The sequence below is a fragment of the Oncorhynchus masou genome, chromosome 5 (genome assembly GCF_036934945.1).
Source record: "Oncorhynchus masou masou isolate Uvic2021 chromosome 5, UVic_Omas_1.1, whole genome shotgun sequence".
NCBI lineage: Eukaryota > Metazoa > Chordata > Actinopteri > Salmoniformes > Salmonidae > Oncorhynchus > Oncorhynchus masou.
Genome location: NC_088216.1, coordinates 17,231,668 through 17,254,381, shown reverse-complemented (window position 1 = coordinate 17,254,381; position 22,714 = coordinate 17,231,668). Strand labels below are relative to the sequence as shown.

Genomic DNA, 22,714 nt, shown 5'->3' with positions numbered 1-22,714 from the left:
AACACACCCACACACTACAGGTGTCCAATATTACACAACATCCACTGGACAGTGGGGACTTGACCTATAGACCAGTATAGGATGAATGGAACAGTGGTGGAATCATACACTGGGGTCAGAACTTGACCTATAGACCAGTATAGGATGAATGGAACAGTGGTGGAATCATACACTGGGGTCAGAACTTGACCTATAGACCAGTATAGGATGAATGGAACAGTGGTGGAATCATACACTGGGGTCAGAACTTGACCTATAGACCAGTATAGGATGAATGGAACAGTGGTGGAATCATACACTGGGGTCAGAACTTGACCTATAGACCAGTATATGATGAATGGAACAGGGGTGGAATCATACCACAGGAGGTTGGTGGCACCTTAATTGGGGATAACCGGCTTGTGGTAATGACTGGAGCAGAATAGGTGGAATGGTTTCCATGCGTTTGATGCCATTCCATTCGCTCTGTTCAAGACATTATTATGAGCCGTTTGTATTGGTATTTATTAGGGATCCCCATTAGCTGTTGCCAAGGCAGCAGCTACTCTTCCTGGGGTCCAAACACATTAAGGCACTTACATCACATACAATACATCATACAACATTATTACACCACTACACATCTACAATACAACATGTATAATAACACCATACAACAATATTACACCACTACACAACTACAATACAACATGTATAATACCACCATACAACAATATTACACATCTACAATACAACATGTATAATACCACCATACAACAATATTACACCACTACACCACTACAATACAACATGTATAATACCACCATACAACAATATTACACCAATACAACATGTATAATACCACCATACAACAATATTACACCACTACACATCTACAATACAACATGTTTAATACCACTATACAAATAAAACAAACATATAATACACAACAATCTACAATACAACATGTATAATACCATCATACAACAATATTACACCACTATACATCTACAATACAACATGGATAATACAACAATATTACACATCTACAATACAACATGTATAATACCATCATACAACAATATTACACCACTACACATGTACAATACAACATGTATAATACCACTATACAACAATATTACACACTACAATACAACATGTATAATACCACCATACAACAATATTACACCACTACAATACAACATGTTTAATACCACTATACAACAATATTACACATCTACAATACAACATGTATAATACCACCATACAACAATATTACACCACTATACATCTACAATACAACATGGATAATACAACAATATTACACATCTACAATACAACATGTATAATACCACCATACAACAATATAACAATGTACGTGTGTGTAGAGTGTGTGTGCTCGCGCTTGTGTGTGTCTGCATGTGTCTGTACCATTGTGTGTGTCTCTTCACAGTCCCCACTGTTCCATAAGGTGTATTTTTACCTGCTTTTTAAATCAAATGTTACTGCTCGCATCAGTTACCTGATGTGGAATAGAGTTCCATGTAGTCATGGCTCTATGTAGTACTGTGTGCCTCCCATAGTCTGTTCTGGACATTGGGACTGTGAAGTGGCCTCTGGCGGCATGTCTTGTGGGGTATGCATGGGTGTCCGAACTGCCAGTAGTTTAAACAGACAGTTTGGTACATTCAGCTTGTCAACAATTCTTACGAAAACAAGCAGTGACGAAGTCAAATCTCTCCTCCACTTTGAGACATGAGATATTGACATGCATATCATTAACTAAAGGCGTTCTCCTCTCAGCAGCCTCCTGTGAATCATACACTTTTACTGCTCTGTAGTGGAGAGCAAGGGTCACAATGACTTAGACACTCCACGAGGTTATTACTAGTCATTCATATATTGTATTAGTCACATACATTACATTGCCAAGAGCTTTGACTTTTCAATATATACTACACTACATTCCATTACTTTGCTATCATGGTAAGTCCTTTTGAGAACCAAAGTTGACATTTCTTCACTGTATTGCGTTCCAACAGCGGGAATATAAAGACAGTGGGTTTTAGAGAGAATCCCGGAGCGTCCTGCTCCAAACTTCACCACTTCCTGTCACGTGACACCTGCCCCTGACCCTTGACCTCTCGGCTGCTTAGACCCAAATGATTAAAATCATCTACAGCGACCCCCGGGGTCACACGGTCCGCTCTGGTCCCAGACGCAGCCAATGAAATGTGTGTGTGGAAATGTGTGTGTGGAAATGTGTGTGCGTGTGTGTGTGTGAAACCCACACCCAACGTTTAGTAAATATATAGCCAACAAGAAAATCGAACTAAAGTATTAATCTAACTAAAGTATACCAACAATATCTGTATCGCTCTCTCCCTCTCCTTGAGAACTAGGTCTGTGTGGTTTCAGATGCCTCCATATTAGGACACAGTGATGGAACGGAGGATGAGGCCGCCCCATCCCCCTCTCCCTCCCTCTCCCCCTCCTCCTTCTCTCCTTCCTCTCGTGGGCCTCGCTCAGTTGTGGGCCATATTATAGGGCAAATACAGTCCTGGGAGCCACGCTCCCTCTCTCCCTCTGTTCATCCCTCCTTTCTTCTTTCCCTCTCCCTCTTTATCTCTCCTTCTCTCTCCCTCCCCATTTGTCCCCCTCTGTCCATCCATCCCACCCCTCTCCCTCTTATTCTGCCCTTCCCTCTCCCTCTCCTTCTGTCTCTTTCACTAACAGGAGCTGTCAGTAGGGAGATCCAGAGTGTTGGAGGGGATGTTAGAGTGACGTTGCGTCACATTGACCTACACACTGTCCCTCACTACACAGACACACACCAGTGTGTCCCTTATATTCATTTAGCAGCAGTGGCCCACCACTGAACAAATGTTGCCACCACTCCAAGATATATGATGTAAAAATGTTTTTCCATATAGATTTCTACAGATACGCCCTTTGAAATGGGTCGTGCAAGATTTTGGCACACTTAGTCAGATGAAATCCTGGACACCATTTTATGTCTCTGCATGCATTTTGAAGGAAGTTTCTATCTAGCGTGAGCTCAATGACTGGATGTCTATGGGAACAGCTAGCATGTCATTGCGCTAACACTACCCTCGCCACTACTGCTGGAAAAATAGGGGGAAAAAGACACAGATGCACACAAGCATGAAAACACTCACTCACACTCTCTCCTTCTCAAACACGCATGTACACACCCTCACACTCACTCCTTCTCAAACACACGCATGTACACACACGCACACTCTCTCCTTCTCAAACACGCATGTACACACACTCCTCACTTACCATGACCCAAGGGACAGAACAACAGAATACAGGGTGAATGTTGTTGCAGGCTTTGGTTTTGTAACTGACTGTAGTCATTTCAGACACTATCCCTCTATGTCCTTCATCATTAACCCTAGGACTTATCATATAGCTTCTCAATCAATACCCTGGGGCGGCAGGGTAGCCTAGTGGTTAGAGCGTTGGACTAGTAACCGAAAGGTTGCAAGTTCGAATCCCCGAGCTGACAAGGTACAAATCTGTCATTCTGCCCCTGAACAGGCAGTTAACCCACTGTTCCTAGGCCGTCATTGAAAATAAGAATTTGTTCTTAACTGACTTGCCTAGTAAAATAAAGGTAAAAAATAAATAAAAAATCAAACATGGGTGGCAGGAAAGTCCTGGCTGGCATCCTTCATTGGTGTGTGTGTGTTGTCTTACTGAATGTTCCTCCCCCTCTCATGATTCACCCTTTTCATGTTGCCACACACACACATAAACACACACACACATTCCCTCCCCCACTCCTAGCTGGACTGTGGGAAATCCTTGGGAAAGAGGTTGTGGCTACAGGCTCTGTTTCTTTTCTCTCTTCCTCTCTATCCCTCTCTCGGTCTTCTCTCTCTCTCTCCCTCTCTTCGCTCGCTCTCTCTTCATTCTCTCTCTCTCTCCGCTCTCTCTTCGCTCTCTCTCCCTGCTCTCTCTGCTCTCTCTCTCACTCTCTCTCTTCGCTCGCTTTCTTTCGCTCGCTCTCTCTTCGCTCTCTCTCTTCGCTCACTCTCTCTCTTCGCTTGCTTTCTCTCTCCCTCCAGCAGTAAACCTTTAAGTCAACGAACTATAATTTCTAGGCCACTAGGAGACAGAGAACTAGAGAGCTTGTTTATGACACCATGATAACTTGAATTTAGTGAATAACAATAAATTGACTTCGAATTCCCTATAACATCAGGTACTGCGACAAACGCTGTAGATACTTCATCTGGAGCCACAATGAAGCATCTAAATGTGTGTGTCTGTATTCATTGATCAGATCACGCCAACACACCAGCCCTATAAATCTGTGCTAGTGATGCTCATGGTTTTTTAAGCAGCTCCCGGGCCGTGCTCTGCATGTTTTATTTCCACCAACCATTTAACACACACTCTACCCCAGAGCCTGCACTACAGCCAGCTTCCACACACACACACGCACGCAAGCACGCACACACACGCAAAAATGCAGACACACACACACACACACACACAGCAGTGCCAGAGATAACCAACTGCTTCTCACTCACACATTCAATTGTCCCACAACAAATGCTTTAAACAGCTGCCAGAGCAACACACACACTCCACTTCTCTCAGCATTAGATACAATCCGCTTTTCTCCTCTGATAGGGGTGTCTAGCCTGTAGAGAATGAGTCTGACCTTTTCAGGCCTATACCCTGCCCACCACGCACACACAGACAGACAGACAGACAGACAGACAGACAGACAGACAGACAGACAGACAGACAGACAGACAGACAGACCATAGAGACACACAGAGACAGACACTCTCCCTGAATCTCTCATAGGAGGTAGACACACAACACTTTGTCATCTCCTCCTCCTCCCCTCACCCATGTGAGCAAAACATTTTAGTGGTTAGAGTTAATTTCCTGCAATTCTACTCATTTTGCCATTGGACGTAGAGCAATGTTGTAGTTTTAAAGCAAGTTCGCTGCAATTCTACTCATTTTGCCATGGGGCAGAGAGAAAAATATGATATCAGTGACCCCTGGTTGGTAAGATTCTCGAACTTGCACCTTGTGTATTCTACTATTCTAACTCTCAACAGTGAGTTGAGACCCCAGCTGAATTTAAAAAAAATAATATATATATATATATATATATATAGAAAAAAATATACCGTAGTTTATTTTTTGGTAATTGATCCACAGGCCGGCCAGTTGCTCATCCATGTCCTATATGAACCACTCTACCCAACTGGATCAACAGACAGGTGGACCTTTAACACCGGTGCGCAGCAGGAAGTGACGTCACATGACGCGACAGTGGAGACAAATAGCTTGGATAGAAACTGTAGTAGAGAGTTCTTGGTTAGCATGTCTGTGCTTGTCTGCCATCTCAATTAAGGACACATGATTCATCGTTTTATTAGGAAACTGGGCCAACCGCTGATTTCGTGGCATGGGTTTTATGTGGAGATATAATTCACGGCCAAATACAAACACACAGACCAATAGGACAGGGAATAGAGTGTCATTTCAGAAGCACCATGTGTGTGTCTTATTCATCTACCATGTTGTCTCTCTGCAGTGTGTGTGCTGTACGGCTGGGATCTGATAGAACAGGGTTGGGCTCCAGTATCTGCACCGGCACACACTCTAACCTGACTAGAATACTCCCTCTACTACCAAGGATGAAGAGACGGAGGGAGGGAGAGAGAGAGAGACAGAGAGGGAGAGAGAGAGAGGGGGAGAGGGGGAGAGAGACAGAGAGGGAGAGAGAGAGAGAGAGAGAGAGAGAGAGAGAGAGAGAGAGAGAGAGAGAGAAAGAGGATAGAGACACAGTATACTATTGACCCTATTAGTTCATTAGTATACTATTGACCCTCCTACTAGTTTAGTATATTATTGATCTCACAGTACACTAGTTCATTATATAGATATATTATTTAGATATCCTCCTACTGCGCTACACTAGTTTAGTATATTATTGATCTCACTGCGCTACACTAGTTCATTATATTATTGATCTCCTACTGCGTTACACTAGTTCAGTATATTATTGATCTCCTACTGCGCTACACTAGTTCATTATATTATTGATCTCCTACTGCGTTACACTAGTTCAGTATATTATTGATCTCCTACTGTTCATTATATTATTGATCTCCTACACTAGTTCATTATATTATTGATCTCCTACTGAGCTACACTAGTTCATTATATTATTGATCTCCTACTGAGCTACACTAGTTCATTATATTATTGATCTCCTACTGAGTTACACTAGTTCATTATATTATTGATCTCCTACTGCTACACTAGTTCAGTTTATTATTGCTCACACTAGTTCAGTTATATTATTGTTCTCCTACTGCGCTACACTAGTTCAGTATATTATTGTTCTCCTACTGCGTTACACTAGTTCAGTATATTATTGTTCTCCTACTGCGTTACACTAGTTCAGTATATTATTGTTCTCCTACTGCGCTATACTAGTTCATTATATTATTGATCTCCTACTGAGCTACACTAGTTCAGGTGTATACTAGTTCATTATATTATTGATCTCCTACTGAGCTACACTAGTTCAGGTGTAACGGCTTTCTTCACGTGAAGGAGAGTCGGACCAAAATGCGGCGTGTCTATTGAGATTCATGTTTAACAAAACAAAGGAAACACGAATCAATACAAAAACAACAAATGTAACACAAAAACCGAAACAGCCTATACTGGTGCAAACTAACACAAAGACAGGAACAAGGACAATCACCCACGACACACTCAAAGAATATGGCTGCCTAAATATGGTTCCCAATCAGAGACAACGATAAACACCTGCCTCTGATTGAGAACCACTTCAGACAGCCATAGACTAAGCTAGAAAACCCCACTAAGCTACAATCCCAATACCTATGAAAAACCCCAAGACAAAAACACACCACATACCAAAACCCATGTCACACACTGGCCTGACCAAATAAAGAAAGAAAACACAAAATACTAAGACCAGGGCGTGACATCAGGATATTATTGACCTACTACTGTACTTCACCAGTTGAGAATATGATTGAATTCCTACTGTGCTACACTAGTTCATTAGTAGGATATTATTGACCTCCCACTGCACTACACCACTTCAATATACAGTTGAGGTCAGAAGTTTACATACACTTAGGTTGGAGTCATTAAAACTTGTTTTTCAACCACTCCACAAAATTCTTGTTAACAAACTATAGTTTTAGCAAATCGTTTAGGACATCTACTTTGTGCATGACACAAGTCAATTTTCCAACAATGGTTTACAGACAGATTATTTCACTAATAATTCACTGTATCACAATTCCACAGTCAACACTAAATTGACTCTGCCTTTAAACAGCTTGGAAAATTCAAGGAAATGATGTCATGGCTTTAGAAGCTTCTGATAGGCTAAATGACATTATTTGAGTCAATTGGAGGTGTACCTGTGGATGCATTTCAAGGCCTACCTTCAAACTCAGTGCCTCTTTGCATGACATCATGGGAAAATCAAAAGAAATCAGCCAAGACCAATTGTAGACCTCCACAAGTCTGGTTCATCCTTGTGATCAATTTCCAAATGCTTGAAGGTATCACGTTCATCTGTACAAACAATAGTACGCAAGTATAAACACCATGGGACCACGCAGCCATCATACCGCTCAGAAAGGAGATGCGCTCTGTCTCCTAGAGATGAAAGAACTTTGGTGCGAAAAGTGCAAATCAATTCCAGAACAACAGCAAAGGTCCTTGTGAAGATGCTGGAGGAAACAGGTACAAAAGTATCTATATCCAAAGTAAAACGAGTCCTATATCGACATAACCTGAAAGGCCGCTCAGCAAGTAAAAAAGGCCACTGCTCCAAAACCACCATAAAAATGCCAGACTACAGTTTGTAACTGCACATGGGGACAAAGATCGTACTTTTTGCAGAAATGTCCTCTGGTCTGATGAAACAAAAATAGAACTGTTTGGCCATAATGACCATCGTTATGTTTGGAGGAAAAAGGGGAGGCTTGAAAGCCAAAAAACACCATCCCAACTGTGAAGCACGGGGGTGGCAGATATCATGTTGTGGGGCTGCTTTGCTGCAGGAGGGACTGGTGCACTTCACAAAATAGATGACATCATGAGGAGGAAAATTATGTGGATATATTGAAGCAACATCTCAAGACATCAGACAGGAAGTTAAAGCTTGGTCGTAAATGGGTCTTCCAAATGGACAATGACCCCAAGCATACTTCCAAAGTTGTGGCAAAATGGCTTAAGGACAACAAAGTCAAGGTATTGGAGTGGTCATCACAAAGCCCTGACCTCAATCCCATAGAAAATTTGTGGGCAGAACTGAAAAAGCGTGTTCGAGCAAGGAGGCCTACAAACCTGACTCCGTTACACCAGCTCTGTCAAGAGGAATGAGCCAAAATTCACCCAACTTATTGTGGGAAGCTTGTGGAAGGCTACCTGATGCGTTTGACCCAAGTTAAACAATTTAAAGGCAATGCTACCAAATACTAATTGAGTGTATGTAAACTTCTGACCTACTGGGAATGTGACGAAAGAAATAAAATCTGAAATAAATCATTCTCTCTACTATTATTCTGATATTTCACATTCTTAAAATAAAGTGGTGATCCTAACTGACCTAAGACAGGGAATTTTTACTAGGATTAAATGTCAGGAATTGTGAAAAACTGAGTGTATTTGGCTAAGGTGTATGTAAACTTCTGACTTCAACTGTATTATTGACCTACTGCACTACACTAGTTCATTAATAGTATATTGTTGACATACTACTGCGCTACACTAGATCAGTATATTATAGACTTCCTACTGCGCTACACTAGTTCATTAGCTGGAGTGTGTCATGGTTTAATTAAGACTAAGTAGCCTATCCACTGCCACCCACACGACTGACAGACATATAGTAGTGGGAAGAAGACACTGGACCTGTCTGAGCCCAGTACAATATCATAGCTACAATCAGGCTAGAACAGTATTCTAGCCCTGAAATATGCTAACGCTAGCTACAGGTAACTTATCCCCATGTACTGCTCGATGACTATCTTCCTACAGCTGCAGTTAAGCTACTCTATGCATGCATCCCAAATGGCACCCTATCCCCTTCTTAGTACACTACTTTTACGGGTTCCGGCCAAAAGTATTGCACTATATTGGGATAAAGGTGCCAACGGCATTGTGGAGGGTTGGTCGGTATCCAGATTTTCATATTGTCGTACCGTCCTTCTCTCATCCCAGGATTTACAGTATTACTGGCTTGGGGGCGCCCCAAAAAACTATTACAAGAATGCTAACAAAATTACCATAAGTAATAGTGAATTTTCATGGAGGTTGCTAGCTAAATATGGTAACGAGCGCAAACGAAAATAAACAAATTGCAAAGACAGGCAATGCAGTTCATGACATTTTTGGAGAGTTTGGACATTTACAAGCGAATATGAATGAGAGACGTTGTGCAAATGAACAAAGTTTTGACACATTCTTGTCTGAAGGAAGAACAGTACTTTTGTACATGCTGTGTCTGTGGGGAGTCTGGAGTCGCTAGGGCAACTGGCCTGCCTGCTCTGCTTGGAGAAGAGGGGGGAGGAGCAGACAGGCCCAGAATGGAGAGGAGAAAAGATGCAAGGAAATCAAACTGCAGTGGCAGCTGAACAGACAACTCATCCAAAGGGATTTGACTTCTCAAACACGGCAGAAAGCTACCACAATGTAATGCCCCTTCACCTTATTAATTCAGCCCCTTACTTAGATAACGCAACTCCCAAGTTTAACTTGCTAGTTAACGCAGAATTCATACTTTTTCACGCAGGAAAAAAAGAAAATGCATAAGAAATATCTTGCTGCGTTTTTTATTTTTTTATTAAAACTTGTGTGCACTACCAGTAATACTGGGTATCCCGGGATGAGTTTGCAGATGCATACATGCAATTAATGCAATTTAATGCACACACACACGTACAAACACACTCATTCCTAACCCCATTTGCCTGAGTAACAGCACACCACAGGAGAAAAATGCCTGAACACAGCATATCTATCCATGGCCATTCAGACTCTGTGTGTGTGTGTGTGTGTGTGTGTGTGTGTGTGTGTGTGTGTGTGTGTGTGTGTGTGTGTGTGTGTGTGTGTGTGTGTGTATATGTGTGTGTGTGTGTGTGTGTGTGTGTGTGTGTGTGTGTGCGTGTGTGCGTGTGTGTGTGTGTGTGTGTGTGTGTGTGTGCGTGCGTGTGTGTGTGTGTGTGTGTGTGTGTGTGTGTATATGTGTGTGTGTGTGTGTGTGTGTGTGTGTGTGTGTGTGTGTGTGTGTGTGTGTGTGTGTGTGTGTGTGTGTGTGTGTGTGTGTGTGTGTGTGTGTGTATATGTGTGTGTGTGTGTAGTGTGTGTGTGTGTGTGTGTGTGTGTGTGTGTGTGTGTGTGTGTGTGTGTGTGTGTGTGTGTGTGTGTGTAGCCCAGAGCTTAACAACAACAAACCCTGGGCACAAAATGCAAGCCTCACCACCTGGGCTGAAATAGGAGAGATGGCAGATTCAAACACACACACACAAATAGCAGCGCTGGGGCACAGAGAGGCTATCACTGCTAGTAAAGCTATATGAGAAAACCATGAGTCATTGCAATAAACTGGACTGGTGTTGCGTAAGGGCTGTGTGTGTGTGTGGGGGGGGGGGATGACAGGTGAATCGCTGAGTGGATGAGACGGGTACCACTAGGGGTGTAACGGTACACGTATTTGTACCAAACATTCGGTATGGGGACCTCGGTTCGGTCCAAACTGTGAAACCAAATGAGAACATAAAAGAATATACAGTACCATCGGAAAGTATTCAGATCCCTTGACTTTTTCCACATGTTGTTAGGTCACAGACCTATTCCAATATGCATTAAATAGTTGTTTCCCTCATGAAGCTACATACACTAGCCCATAATGATAAAACAAAGACATGTTGTTAATTTTTGCTCATTTTTGCTAACAAAGACATTTTTGCTAATTTATTTTTAGAAATTCAAAACAGAAATATCACATTTACATAAGTATTCAGACTCTTTACTCGGTACTTTGTTTAAGCATCTTTGGCAGCAATTACAGCCTTGAGTCTTCTTGGGTTTGACGCTACAAGCTTGGCACACCAGTATCTGGGGAGTTTTAGGTTGTCAGGTTGGATGCGGAGCGTTGCTTCACAGCATTTTTCAGATCTCTCCAGATCTCTCAAATCCAGGCCCTGGCTGGGCCACTCAAGGACATTCAGAGACTTGTCCCGAAGCCACTCCTGCGTTGTCTTGGCTGTGTGCTTAGGGTCATTGTCCTGTTGGAAGGTGAACTTTCCACTTTGGATCAGGTTTTCACCAAGGATCTCTCTGTACTTTGCTCCGTTCATCTTTGCCTCGATCCTGACTAGTCTCCCAGTCCCTGCCGCTTAGCTTAAAAACATCCCCACAGCGTGTTGCTGCCACCACCATGCTTCACCGTAGGGATGGTGTCAGGTTTCCTCCAGACGTGACGCTTGGCTTCCAGGCCATACAGTTCAATCTTGGTTTCATCAGACCAGAGAATCTTGTTTCTCCTGGTCTGAGAGTCTTTAGGTGCCTTTTGGCAAACTCCAACCAGGCTGTCGTGTGCCTTTTACTGAGCAGTGGCCACTCCACCATAAAGGCTTGACTGGTGGAGTGCTGAAAAGATGGTTGTCCTTCTGGAAGGTTCTCCCATCTCCCCAGAGGAACTCTGGAGCTCTGTCAGAGTGACCATCAGGTTCTTGGTCACCTCCCTGACCAAAGCTCTTCTCCCCAGATTGCTCAGTTTGGCCGGGCTGCCAGCTCCAGGAAGAGTCTTGGTGGTTCCAAACGTCTTCCATTTAAGAATGAGGGAGGCCACTGTGTTCTTGGGGACCTTCAATGCTGCAGAAATTTTTTGGTACCCTTCCCCAGATCTGACCCTCGACACAATCCTGTCTCAGAGCTCTACGGACAATTCCGTTGACCTCATGTCTTGGTTTTTGCTCTGACATGCACTGTCAACTGTGGGACCTTATATAGACAGGTGTGTGCCTTTTCAAATCATGTCCAATCAATTGAATTTACCACGTGGAGTCAATCAAGTTGTAGAAACATCAAGGATGATCAATGGAAACAGGATGCACCTGAGCTCAATTTCGAGTCTCATAGCAAAGGGTCAGATTACTTCTGTAAATAAGGTATTTCTGTTTTTTATTTTCAATAAAATTGCAAATATTTCATTATGGGGTATTGTGTGCATATTGTTTGAATACCTTCCGAAGGCACTGTATATAAAATGAAAACACTAGGGCCTGGAGGCGATGTCTACGCTGCGTTGTAGGTCTCTTGAGTAAATCGGAGCTGAAAAAAATATTTTAGGCTATTCCGTTAAAACAACTGGAGCCTATGCGCACATTGTAATCAAAATTAGAATCTTAATTGGTGCATTTCAAACCTTTTGTGAGGCGCAGTCAGGAACTAGTTCTGCACAATGGCAAGTGGTGGGGTCGATTAACCAGAAATGGAGGATCCTTCATCATCGTTTAAATCTCCAGTTTGGGGACATTTTGGCTTCCCAGTAGATTACAACGACGAGAGACAGAGAGAGTATGTCACCACACACCTCAAAACATTTTGACACATTTACGCCGACATCACCCCAGTATTCCTACCACTGGAGCTGATTCTGACCGGGCCAAAGAAATGACAAGAGAGAGGAATGTTTATAGTGGTGGATATGCGCCATTCTCCTGGTTGAGAAGAATAGGGGGTTTCAGCACCCTGTGAAGGTGCTTGAGCCACATTATGTATTTGCCCTCTCGCACCCATTTCAGCAAGTAGGTAGTAACTGCTCTATATAAGCAAGCTTAAGCTGAATTGGCTAATGCACCCTGGGTTGCGCTTAGTACAGATGGATTGACTTCCAGGGCTACAGAGAGCTACTTAACAGTGACTGCCCATCACATTACCCCAGAGTGACAAATTAGAAGACTGGCACTACAGACACGCCCCCACTCAAGTGCACATATATTTCTCTTTGTAAGAAAACATTATAGCATAGGCTTATACACTGTCTGAGCATGTTCACATATTGATTTCACACGCATATTGCACTTTATTTTAGTGGTGTATGTAGTTGATGAGTAATGGTGTGTTTCATTGAAGGAAACAGAAAGTGTTGTTATTCCTGATGGTGCTCTCATCAGGTATTATATCGCTCAACATCATATATGGAATCAGGAATAACAACACTTTGTATTTTCTTAATCAAAAACTAACTACAGTAACTGTTGGATTTTCATTTTTCCCACCGAACCGTGACCCCAAAACCGCAATACCAACCGAACTGTGGGCTTGGTGAAACGTTACACTCCTAGGTAACACCTTGTCTGAGTGGCTGGAGAGAGAGGGATGGAGAGAGTGATCAGGAGGTTCAACAAGGGGACACAGTGAAGTGACTCAGGTCAGGGTGAGGACAGAGAGAAGGTGACAGTGAAAGAGAGAGAGAGAGAGAGAGAGAGAGAGAGAGAGAGAGAGAGAGAGAGAGACAGAGCTGCATTTCCTATTACACTGTGACAAATACTCAGACCAAAGAGAATATTTCTTTCCCAAAATTATAATTCAGTACAAAGAATTTTAAACTATAAAAGATAAAGAAAAAATCTAATATTTATTGGGTGAAAAGCCAAAATGTGCAGTTTTGGCAGCCAAATATGTGTCCTCCTGCCACAACCTGAGGGACAGCCAGTGGAAAGTTGAATGTAATGTCGATAATATTTCCCATCTTGTTTTGTTCTGTCTTTCATACCATGTCATGTGTCTTCTCAGTCATGTTGCCACTGGTCTACTACCATTGATTTAATGTATTGTTGTTCTCATTAATATTGTTGTTGTTGCTGTTGTTAATTGTTGTAGTTGTTGTTAATGGTAATCCCATGTCCACTACTACTACTATTATTACTGTTGGTTTTTATTTTATTTTTATATATGTATACTTTGACAATGTAAGTAATAATGAACTTGCCATGTCAATAAAGTTAATTGAATTGAATTGAGAGAGAGAGTGATAGACAGAAAGAGGAGGGTAAATAATAGTTGTCAGCCAGGTAAAGACTATAGAAATAGACAGAGAGAATTCTGCCTCTTTTTCATAAAGAAACCATTGTCCTGATCTCTCTCTCCCTCTACACCCCCATCCCTCCCTCCATCCCTCTCGCTCTCTCTCCCACATCGCCTCTTTCTCTCTACGTCTTTCCCTCCCTCTGATGGAGCTGTTAGAGACATCTGTATTATATGCTGAAAGGCACTCACTGTGTGTTTAAGGTTATACACACACACACAGAGACACACAGAGACACACAGAGACACACAGAGACACACAGAGACACACAGAGACACACAGAGACACACAGACACACAGACACACACAGACACACACAGAGACACACACAGAGACACACAGACCCTCTATGTGAGGTGACATTATAGCTGACAATAGAGCACCAGCTCCTATCCAGATGAGACCTCAGATTAGAGAGTCCATAAGGAATACCCTGCTGTACACCTGTAAAGACCGTTCCCCTGATGATGATGTACCCATCTGCAGGTCAAGCTGGACAGGACACACACACCTCTATGCTTGGAAAGAGATCCCTTGTCAGATAATACAAAAGGGAAGCGGAGGAAGCGGAGAACACCTCTACTGAAACACTTAACTCTTTCTTTTTATTTATTTGTCTCTCTTCTCCTGCGCTCCTCTCTTCTCCTGACCTCTCCCTCCACTTTTCTACCCCACTATTCTCCTGCCCCCTCTCTCTACCTCTCCCTCTTCTCCTTTTCTACCCCACTATTCTCCTGCCCCCCTCTCTCTTCTCCTGCCCTCCTCTCTTCTCCTGCCCCCTCTCTCTACTCCTCTCTCTACTCCTGCCCTCCTCTCTCTACTCCTGCCCTCCTCTCTCTCTTCTCCTGCCCTCCTCTCTCTCTCTCTCCCTGCTCCTCCTCCTCCTGCCCTCTCTCTTCTCCTGCCCTCTCTCTCCTGCCCTCCTCTCTCTGCCCTCCCTGCCCTCTTACTCCTGCCCTCCTCTCTTATCCTGCCTCCTCTCTCTTATCCTGCCCTCCTCTCTCTTATCCCTGCCCTCCTCTCTCTTCTCCTGCCCCCTCCTCTCTCTTCTCCTGCCCCTCCTCTCCTCTTCTCCCTGCCCTCCTCTCTCTTCTGCCCTCCTCTCTCTTCTCCTGCCCTCCACTCTCTTATCCTGCCCTCCTCTCTTATCCTGCCCTCCTCTCTTTCTCCTGCCCTCCACTCTCTTATCCTGCCCTCCACTCTCTTCTCCTGCCCTCCACTCTCTTCTCCTGCCCTCCACTCTCTTCTCCTGCCCTCCACTCTCTTCTCCTGCCCTCCACTCTCTTCTCCTGCCCTCCACTCTCTTATCCTGCCCTCCACTCTCTTCTCCTGCCCTCCTCTCTCTTCTCCTGCCCTCCTCTCTCTTCTCCTGCCCTCCTCTCTCTTCTCCTGCCCTCCTCTCTCTTCTCCTGCCCTCCTCTCTTCTCTCCCTCTCTCTTATCCTGCCCTCCATTATCCTGCCCTCCACTCTCTTCTCCTGCCCTCCTCTCTCTTCTCCTGCCCTCCTCTCTCTTATCCTGCCCTCCACTCTCTTATCCTGCCCTCCACTCTCTTATCCTGCCTTCCTCTCTCTTCTCCTGCCCTCCACTCTCTTATCCTGCCCTCCACTCTCTTATCCTGCCTTCCTCTCTCTTCTCCTGCCCTCCCCCTCTCCCTCCACTTTTCTACCCTACTCAGGACTGAAGTGCCTGCCCTCTCCATCTTATCAGCTCCTATCTACAGCTCAAACATGCTCTGCCCACAATGCAACACCTGGGCACAAACACAGTAGCAGCCAAATATAAACCAGCAGCCTCGGTGTGTGTGTGTGTGTGTGTGTGTGTGTGTGTGTGTGTGTGTGTGTGTGTGTGTGTGTGTGTGTGTGTGTGTGTGTGTGTGTGTGTGTGTGTGTGTGTGTGTGTGTGTGTGTGTGTGTGTGTGTGTGTGTGTGTGTGTGTGTGTGTGAATATGTTAGCGCTAACTCATTTACTAACAAAACACTCAGTGACTATTATGAGTTTTGAAATGATGACCCCGTATGACCTTGTATGGCCCCGTATGACCCTGTATGACCCCGTATGACCCCGTATGACCCTGTATGGCCCTGTGTAAACCTGATAACCTGCATGGTCCACATTCATAAAGCCTCAGAGTAGAAGTGCTGATCTAGGATCAGGTCCTCACTGTCCATGTCATATTTTTCAAATATGATTTAAAAGGTAAAACCGATGGTAAATCAGCAGTCCTGCTCTGAGACGCTTCATGAATATGGCTGTGATGTGCTTTAGGTATTATATCATCACCCAATGGGATGAAAGCCACAGTCTGCAATATTTCCTGCTGTTCAATGTGATGTATGTGTATATTCAGTGAGCATGCAGTCTACTACACACCTGTTGTCTGTAAATGTGTAATAACGTTATATTCCTGAATGTTCTTGTTCGAAGTGAGAGGTAAAAAAACACATTTCCTAAGGAGATATAATAACCTAGAGTAACCTTCTATTTTCATTGAAAGTTATACTTACCAAGCAGCAGTTTTAGAACGTTTGGGATGTACATGACACGCCTCATTGTTACAATCAACTAAACAACATAGAATCAAAACACCCAGTTATTATGAGTAATCAAGGTAGAACCAAAATAGACCCCTTTCGGTGTTTACAAACATTGCCGCACACGAGGGCAATGCACACAACTTGGTTGCAGAACACGAGTGGGTTCTCATAGACCGGAAGCACAAAACACACTATTTACATGTTGCTGATGAGCGCCTTCCACACTACTTTTGGATTATAATTGGATTGTAAGGACTTGTATGAATGTCCTGCTTATTAATATGAAGTTTATGTCATCATCGCAAATCAACTGCATTATACTTCTTTTTTTTTTTCAAATGTCAACTTCACCCAGAAAAATGACTTATTGGCCAGCTTTGCTCACCGCCTACGTCAATGAACGTTAGCATTCTAGCTAACAACTGCTGCGTACAAAATAGGTATTTTGCAAAGATCACAACCAAATATAATCTTAGCGAACGTTCAAACACTATTCAAAACAACATTGGAAGTAGTAACTATGGAAATATCTCCATCATGTGGAATGGGCACAGATGGCGATGGCCGGTGTTTCTGCATCCTGCCTGACATCAGCATGTGTGTACTGAAATGGGGGACACAGAACAAAATCAAATAAAACCTACCCTTCAGTTTCTCCATCAGGCCCTGCGTCGCCCTCTCCAACACCCGCCCGTCCTCCTGCTGGTACCGATCATCCAGAAACCCGGCGGTGGCATCTGATAGGTGAACCTTCCCGGCGACGCCCAATTGTTCCATGAGGTTGGCCAGGTTGACGTCGTTGGACCACACGTCGAACTTGAACCGCTTCATCCCCAGGATCCCACAGAGGACCGTGCCGGTGTGGACCCCCACCCTCATGTCCACCGTCTCACACGTCTCCTGGCAGAACTGCTCAATGGCCACGATCATACCTAGTTTCAGAGTAGAAGAAGAAGCAGAAGAAGACTTTTTTGACCCGTTTTCCTTGTAGTACACTGAAACTGCTCTGATCCCAATCACCCCTGAAACACACACAGGTCAGACAGAACGCAGTGAGCACACTTCCAGTAACTAGTAACAGGTGTAGGGTTTAATAAGCCAACTGGAGAAAGACAGATACTGTACCGACCCACACACTGCTGATTGCTCCCATAGTTTGATTGGAAAACATTTTGACCCAAAGGTCAAGAAGACCAGCTTCAAAAGACCTTCAGATCTAAATGCTTATCGGAGCCATCTCAACTCATTCTAGATGTGGACAACAGATATGCCTCTTCTGCAACGCTTGAACTCTACAAAGAGAGACTGCTACACCAATCGGAATTTGACAATCTTTCCACGAAACAGCATCTGTTTAAGTCGAGGCAGACATTTTATGAACACGGAGAGAAAGCTGACACATATTGTTTGCACGCATTTCTAGACAATCTGGACATCCCATGTCTCAATTCAGATGAGCAAACTAACATGGAGGCCTCAATAAGTGATGATGAAGCTACTCTGGCAATCCAGTCCATGCAGAGCGGTAAAGCATGATGGGCATGATGGCTTCCCTATTGAATTTTATAAAGCATTCTCCTCTAAACTATCCCCTATCCTCAGCTCAATGTACAATGAAATCCTTTCTCGTCAGAAACTGCCCCAGACACTTACCCAGGCAACTATTTTGGTTTTGTATAAGAAGGACAAGAATCCCCTGGACTGTGGCTCATTCCACCCTGTAAGCCTTTTGTGCTGCGATGATAAATTCTCACTAAGGTCCTCTCATGCAGAGACAGTGATGCCTAATATAATTAAGTCTGACTAAACCGAGTTTATCTCAGGTGGACAATCTTTCTATAATATGCGCCGGCTATTTAATGTTCTTCATTCTGCCCACTCAACTCGACAACCGGAGGTCGTCAGCTCTCTTGATGCTGAGAAAGCTTTTGACCGGGTTGAATGGGAATGTGTATTTACGGTACTAGAGAGATTTGGGTTTGGCCCGTCATTCCTTTCCTGGATTAAGATTTTGTACTGGTCCCCCGTGGCGTCTGTTCGCACCAACAATGTTACCTCCAGCTACTTCCCTCTCCACAGGGGGGCCAGGCAGGGTTGCTGTTTATCCCCTTTCCTATTTGATATGGCTACTGAGCCTCTTATCGCCCTACGCGGCGAGGAGGGGATTAAGGGGCGACATAACTCTCAAGGTGTCCTGATATGCAGACGATCTTCTTTTACACATCTCTAACCCTGTGGAGTCTGTACCCGGTGGTGGATCAGCAGTCCTGCTCTGAGATGCTTCATTCTTTTACACATCTCTAACCCTGTGGAGTCTGTACCCGGTGGTGGATCAGCAGTCCTGCTCTGAGACGCTCCATTCTTTTACACATCTCTAACCCTGTGGAGTCTGTACCCGGTGGTGGATCAGCAGTCCTGCTCTGAGATGCTCCATTCTTTTACACATCTCTAACCCTGTGGAGTCTGTACCCGGTGGTGGATCAGCAGTCCTGCTCTGAGATGCTCCATTCTTTTACACATCTCTAACCCTGTGGAGTCTGTACCCGGTGGTGGATCAGCAGTCCTGCTCTGAGATGCTCCATTCTTTTACACATCTCTAACCCTGTGGAGTCTGTACCCGGTGGTGGATCAGCAGTCCTGCTCTGAGATGCTCCATTCTTTTACACATCTCTAACCCTGTGGAGTCTGTACCCGGTGGTGGATCAGCAGTCCTGCTCTGAGATGCTCCATTCTTTTACATCAACCCTCTGTACTAACCCTGTCTGGATGTCTTCTTTTACACATCTCTAACCCTGTGTCTGGTGGATCAGCAGTCCTGCTCTGAGATGCTTCATTCTTTTACACATCTCTAACCCTGTGGAGTCTGTACCCGGTGGTGGATCAGCAGTCCTGCTCTGAGACGCTTCATGAATATGGCCGTGATGTGCTTTAGGTATTATATCATCACCCAATGGGATGAAAGCCACAGTCTGCAATATTTCCTGCTGTTCAATGTGATGTATGTGTATATTCAGTGAGCATGCAGTCTACTACACACCTGTTGTCTGTAAATGTGTAATAACTTGCTATATTCCTGAATGTTCTTGTTCAAAGTGAGAGGTAAAACAAATTTCCTGAGGAGATATAATAACCTAGAATAACCTTAACTATATTAGGCATCACTGTGGAGTCTATACCCTCTCTCTTGGACATGCTACAAGGTTTTGGGACATTCTCTAGTTATGAATTAAACCTAACATAAAGTGTGCTCCTCCCCATGAATCAGTTAGCAGAAGGTATTGGGTGGCCAACTTCCTATTTAAGATGGAGCATCAGGTCTTTACTTATTTGGGGATGAAGGTCACACGCTCATTTAAGGCTCTGTTGAAACATAACTTCTGTACACTCCTGGAGAGAACTAAGCAGGATTTCATACGGTGGTCATCTCTTCCCATTTCTCCAGCAGGTCGCATTCATTCTGTTAAGATGACTGTACTATCTATGTTTTTGTACTTATTACAAATGATCCCCATTTTCTTGCCGAAGTCGATATTCAAACAACTGGACAGCTACATTTCAAATTCATTTGGAATAAGTCAAATCCACAAATGAGAAAGGTATATCTAGAGAGACCTAAGGCTGCAGGTGGGCGGGGCATTCCCATTTGTTTTACACTACTACTGGTCAGCAAATATATCTAAATGTGTTTGTTGGGTTTCTACATTTGGAAAAAAAGGACTTGGGCCATCCTTGTGTTACAGTCTAGGTCCCAATTCTCAAAATCACTTTATCTTTAAACAAGCAAGCTGCTTCTCTCCATGATCATCTCTTCCCAGCGTCACAGAGTGACACGGCATTCCAGTTCTGGCATAGGAACAGTCTGCTGTTTTTTTGTGACCTATTTGTTGATAACACCTTTGTCTCATTTGATACTCTGAGGGTTGACCATAATCCCAATACCCACTTTTTACGATATCTCTCAGCTTTGCCAAAAAACATTTCCCTTCATTTCCACTCGAGCCTACTAAGTTTCTAGTCGAGAGGTGCTGAGATCTTAACCCGTTTCTGAAGGGCACAATCTCCAGATTATAGGACATAATACAGAACATAAATCCGCCTTCCTTGGCAAATACAACATCTGCATGGGAGCAAGACATGGGTGGCGAGCTACCCGATGATATATGGCAACACAGTATTGAGCGTATCCACACATCATCATTTTACATAAGGAATGGACTCATTCAGCTCAGAGTTTTGCACTGTCTCCATTACTCAAATGACAGATTAGCAAAAATATACCCAAATGTTGACCCCAAGTGTTTGAGATGCCACCAGAGTCCAGCCACTCCGGGAGATATGTTTTGGTCGTGCCAATATTTGAGGGACCACATTTGTGAAGCATTCTCACATATGTGTAATACAACTGTTAGCCCCAACCCGGTCACTGACATTTTTGGTGTACTTCCCCTAGACCAGAATGCTACCATGCATCAGGCGAATGCGATAGCATCTGCCTCACTGCTAGTGGGCAGTCTTGTTCTCTTCACTGGAAGTAGGCAGAGTCAACCTCCTTTATACAGTGGGTTAAGAAGGTGGTGTCATCTCTGCCTTTGGAGGTTGGGTACACTGTCCGTGGGGCCTGACAAAAGTTTGGCTTTACCTGGTCCCCATTAACGACTGGAGAGCCTGTCTTTTACTTTGTGTAATTTGCATATTTTGGTAAGCAGTCATGTCTGTTCTAGCGGCCATATATTGTGCTGATAAGATTCAACTAATATTATTTTCTCCATTGTTTTTGTTCCTATTACTGTTTATGTTTCTGCCCTGTTTAATTTATGTTTCTATGTTATGATGATGCCTTGGTGGGTGGGAGAGAGGTGTGGAGGGAGGGGTGGAGGGAGGGGTGGAGAGAGGTGTGGAGGGAGTGGTGGAGAGAGGTGTGGAGGGAGGGGTGGATTGGGGAATGAGGGGTTGGCATTGTACTGATTTTCTGTTCTCATATCTGAAAACCTATAAATAAAGTACAAAAATAAAATGACAGACATTGCACAATAAAGTTGCAGGAGCAATTAACAGAATGCTATCTACCCATCTTTATCCCATTGGATCATACCTAGTCCCATCTCGACACAGCAGTACGCATGGTCAGGGCGTGGCTCGGGACATCCCGCCACGCAGTAGTAACAGTCTCCCAGTGTACTGATCTTCTCACAGCGCGTCAGCTCACACAGCCGGTCGAAACGGCCAAAGAGGTCATTGAGGAGCCCCACCAAGGCGTGGGCGGACTTGTTTGCAGACATTTTGGTGAAGCCGACGATATCCGCAAAGAGGATAGAAACAGGCTCCATCCGCTTCATGTTGAATGGCCTGAAGATGATCTGATGATCAAATTACATCAAACTTTATTTAAAGTGTTTTTAAAATTGTAACACACTTTGCAGTAAATCTATAAGCTTTTGTTCTTCTGGGTCTAGGCCAGTTACCGTAAAGAACTTTGTGACAACTGCTGATGTAAAAAGGCTTAATAAAATACATTTGATTGATTTGGATAATAAAATAAATAAAAGCAGAAACACACATGAAGCAATGAAGGAGGAATAAAATAGCATAAAACAATGACTAAAAGGCTAAGCTAAACGGGGGAGTTTTTACGCATGATTTTAAAACGCCAATGGTGTTTTTAAAATCAACCACTGCTCCTCTTACCTGGCCTCTGGGGATCGAAGTCTTCTTCCTCTTAAGATGACTATGATGATGGGGATGGTTCTTAGGGCTCGCCGCGATCGAAGAAGCCCCCCCAGGACCTCCGACCGTGGACACAGCCGAACAAGCCCCGGCAGAGTATCTCTTCCCTGCGTTCCCCTCCATCTCCTCGTCCCCCTGCTTCATCAGTTCATCGGCGACCCTCCTCGGCATGACAGAGTGGATCATGCGTTCCTTCAACGCTTTCTCCACCTGGAACATATTCACAAAGACAGGTAACAACTGGTTTCCTTCTCCACCTGGAACGTATTCACAAAGACAGGTAACAACTGGTTTCCTTCTCCACCTGGAACGTATTCACAAAG

General features: G+C 43.9%; 1 protein-coding gene across 1 annotated transcript in view; it reads right to left on the bottom strand.

Moving 5' to 3' along the window:
* The window catches only part of adcy9 (adenylate cyclase 9), a 65,860-nt gene that overhangs the window by 38,949 nt on the left and 4,197 nt on the right, over positions 1-22,714 (bottom strand). The window contains 3 exon segments of the mRNA XM_064961846.1: positions 17,312-17,599; positions 21,760-22,024; positions 22,353-22,601. Of these exon segments, the coding sequence (XP_064817918.1) occupies positions 17,312-17,599; positions 21,760-22,024; positions 22,353-22,601 (802 nt within the window).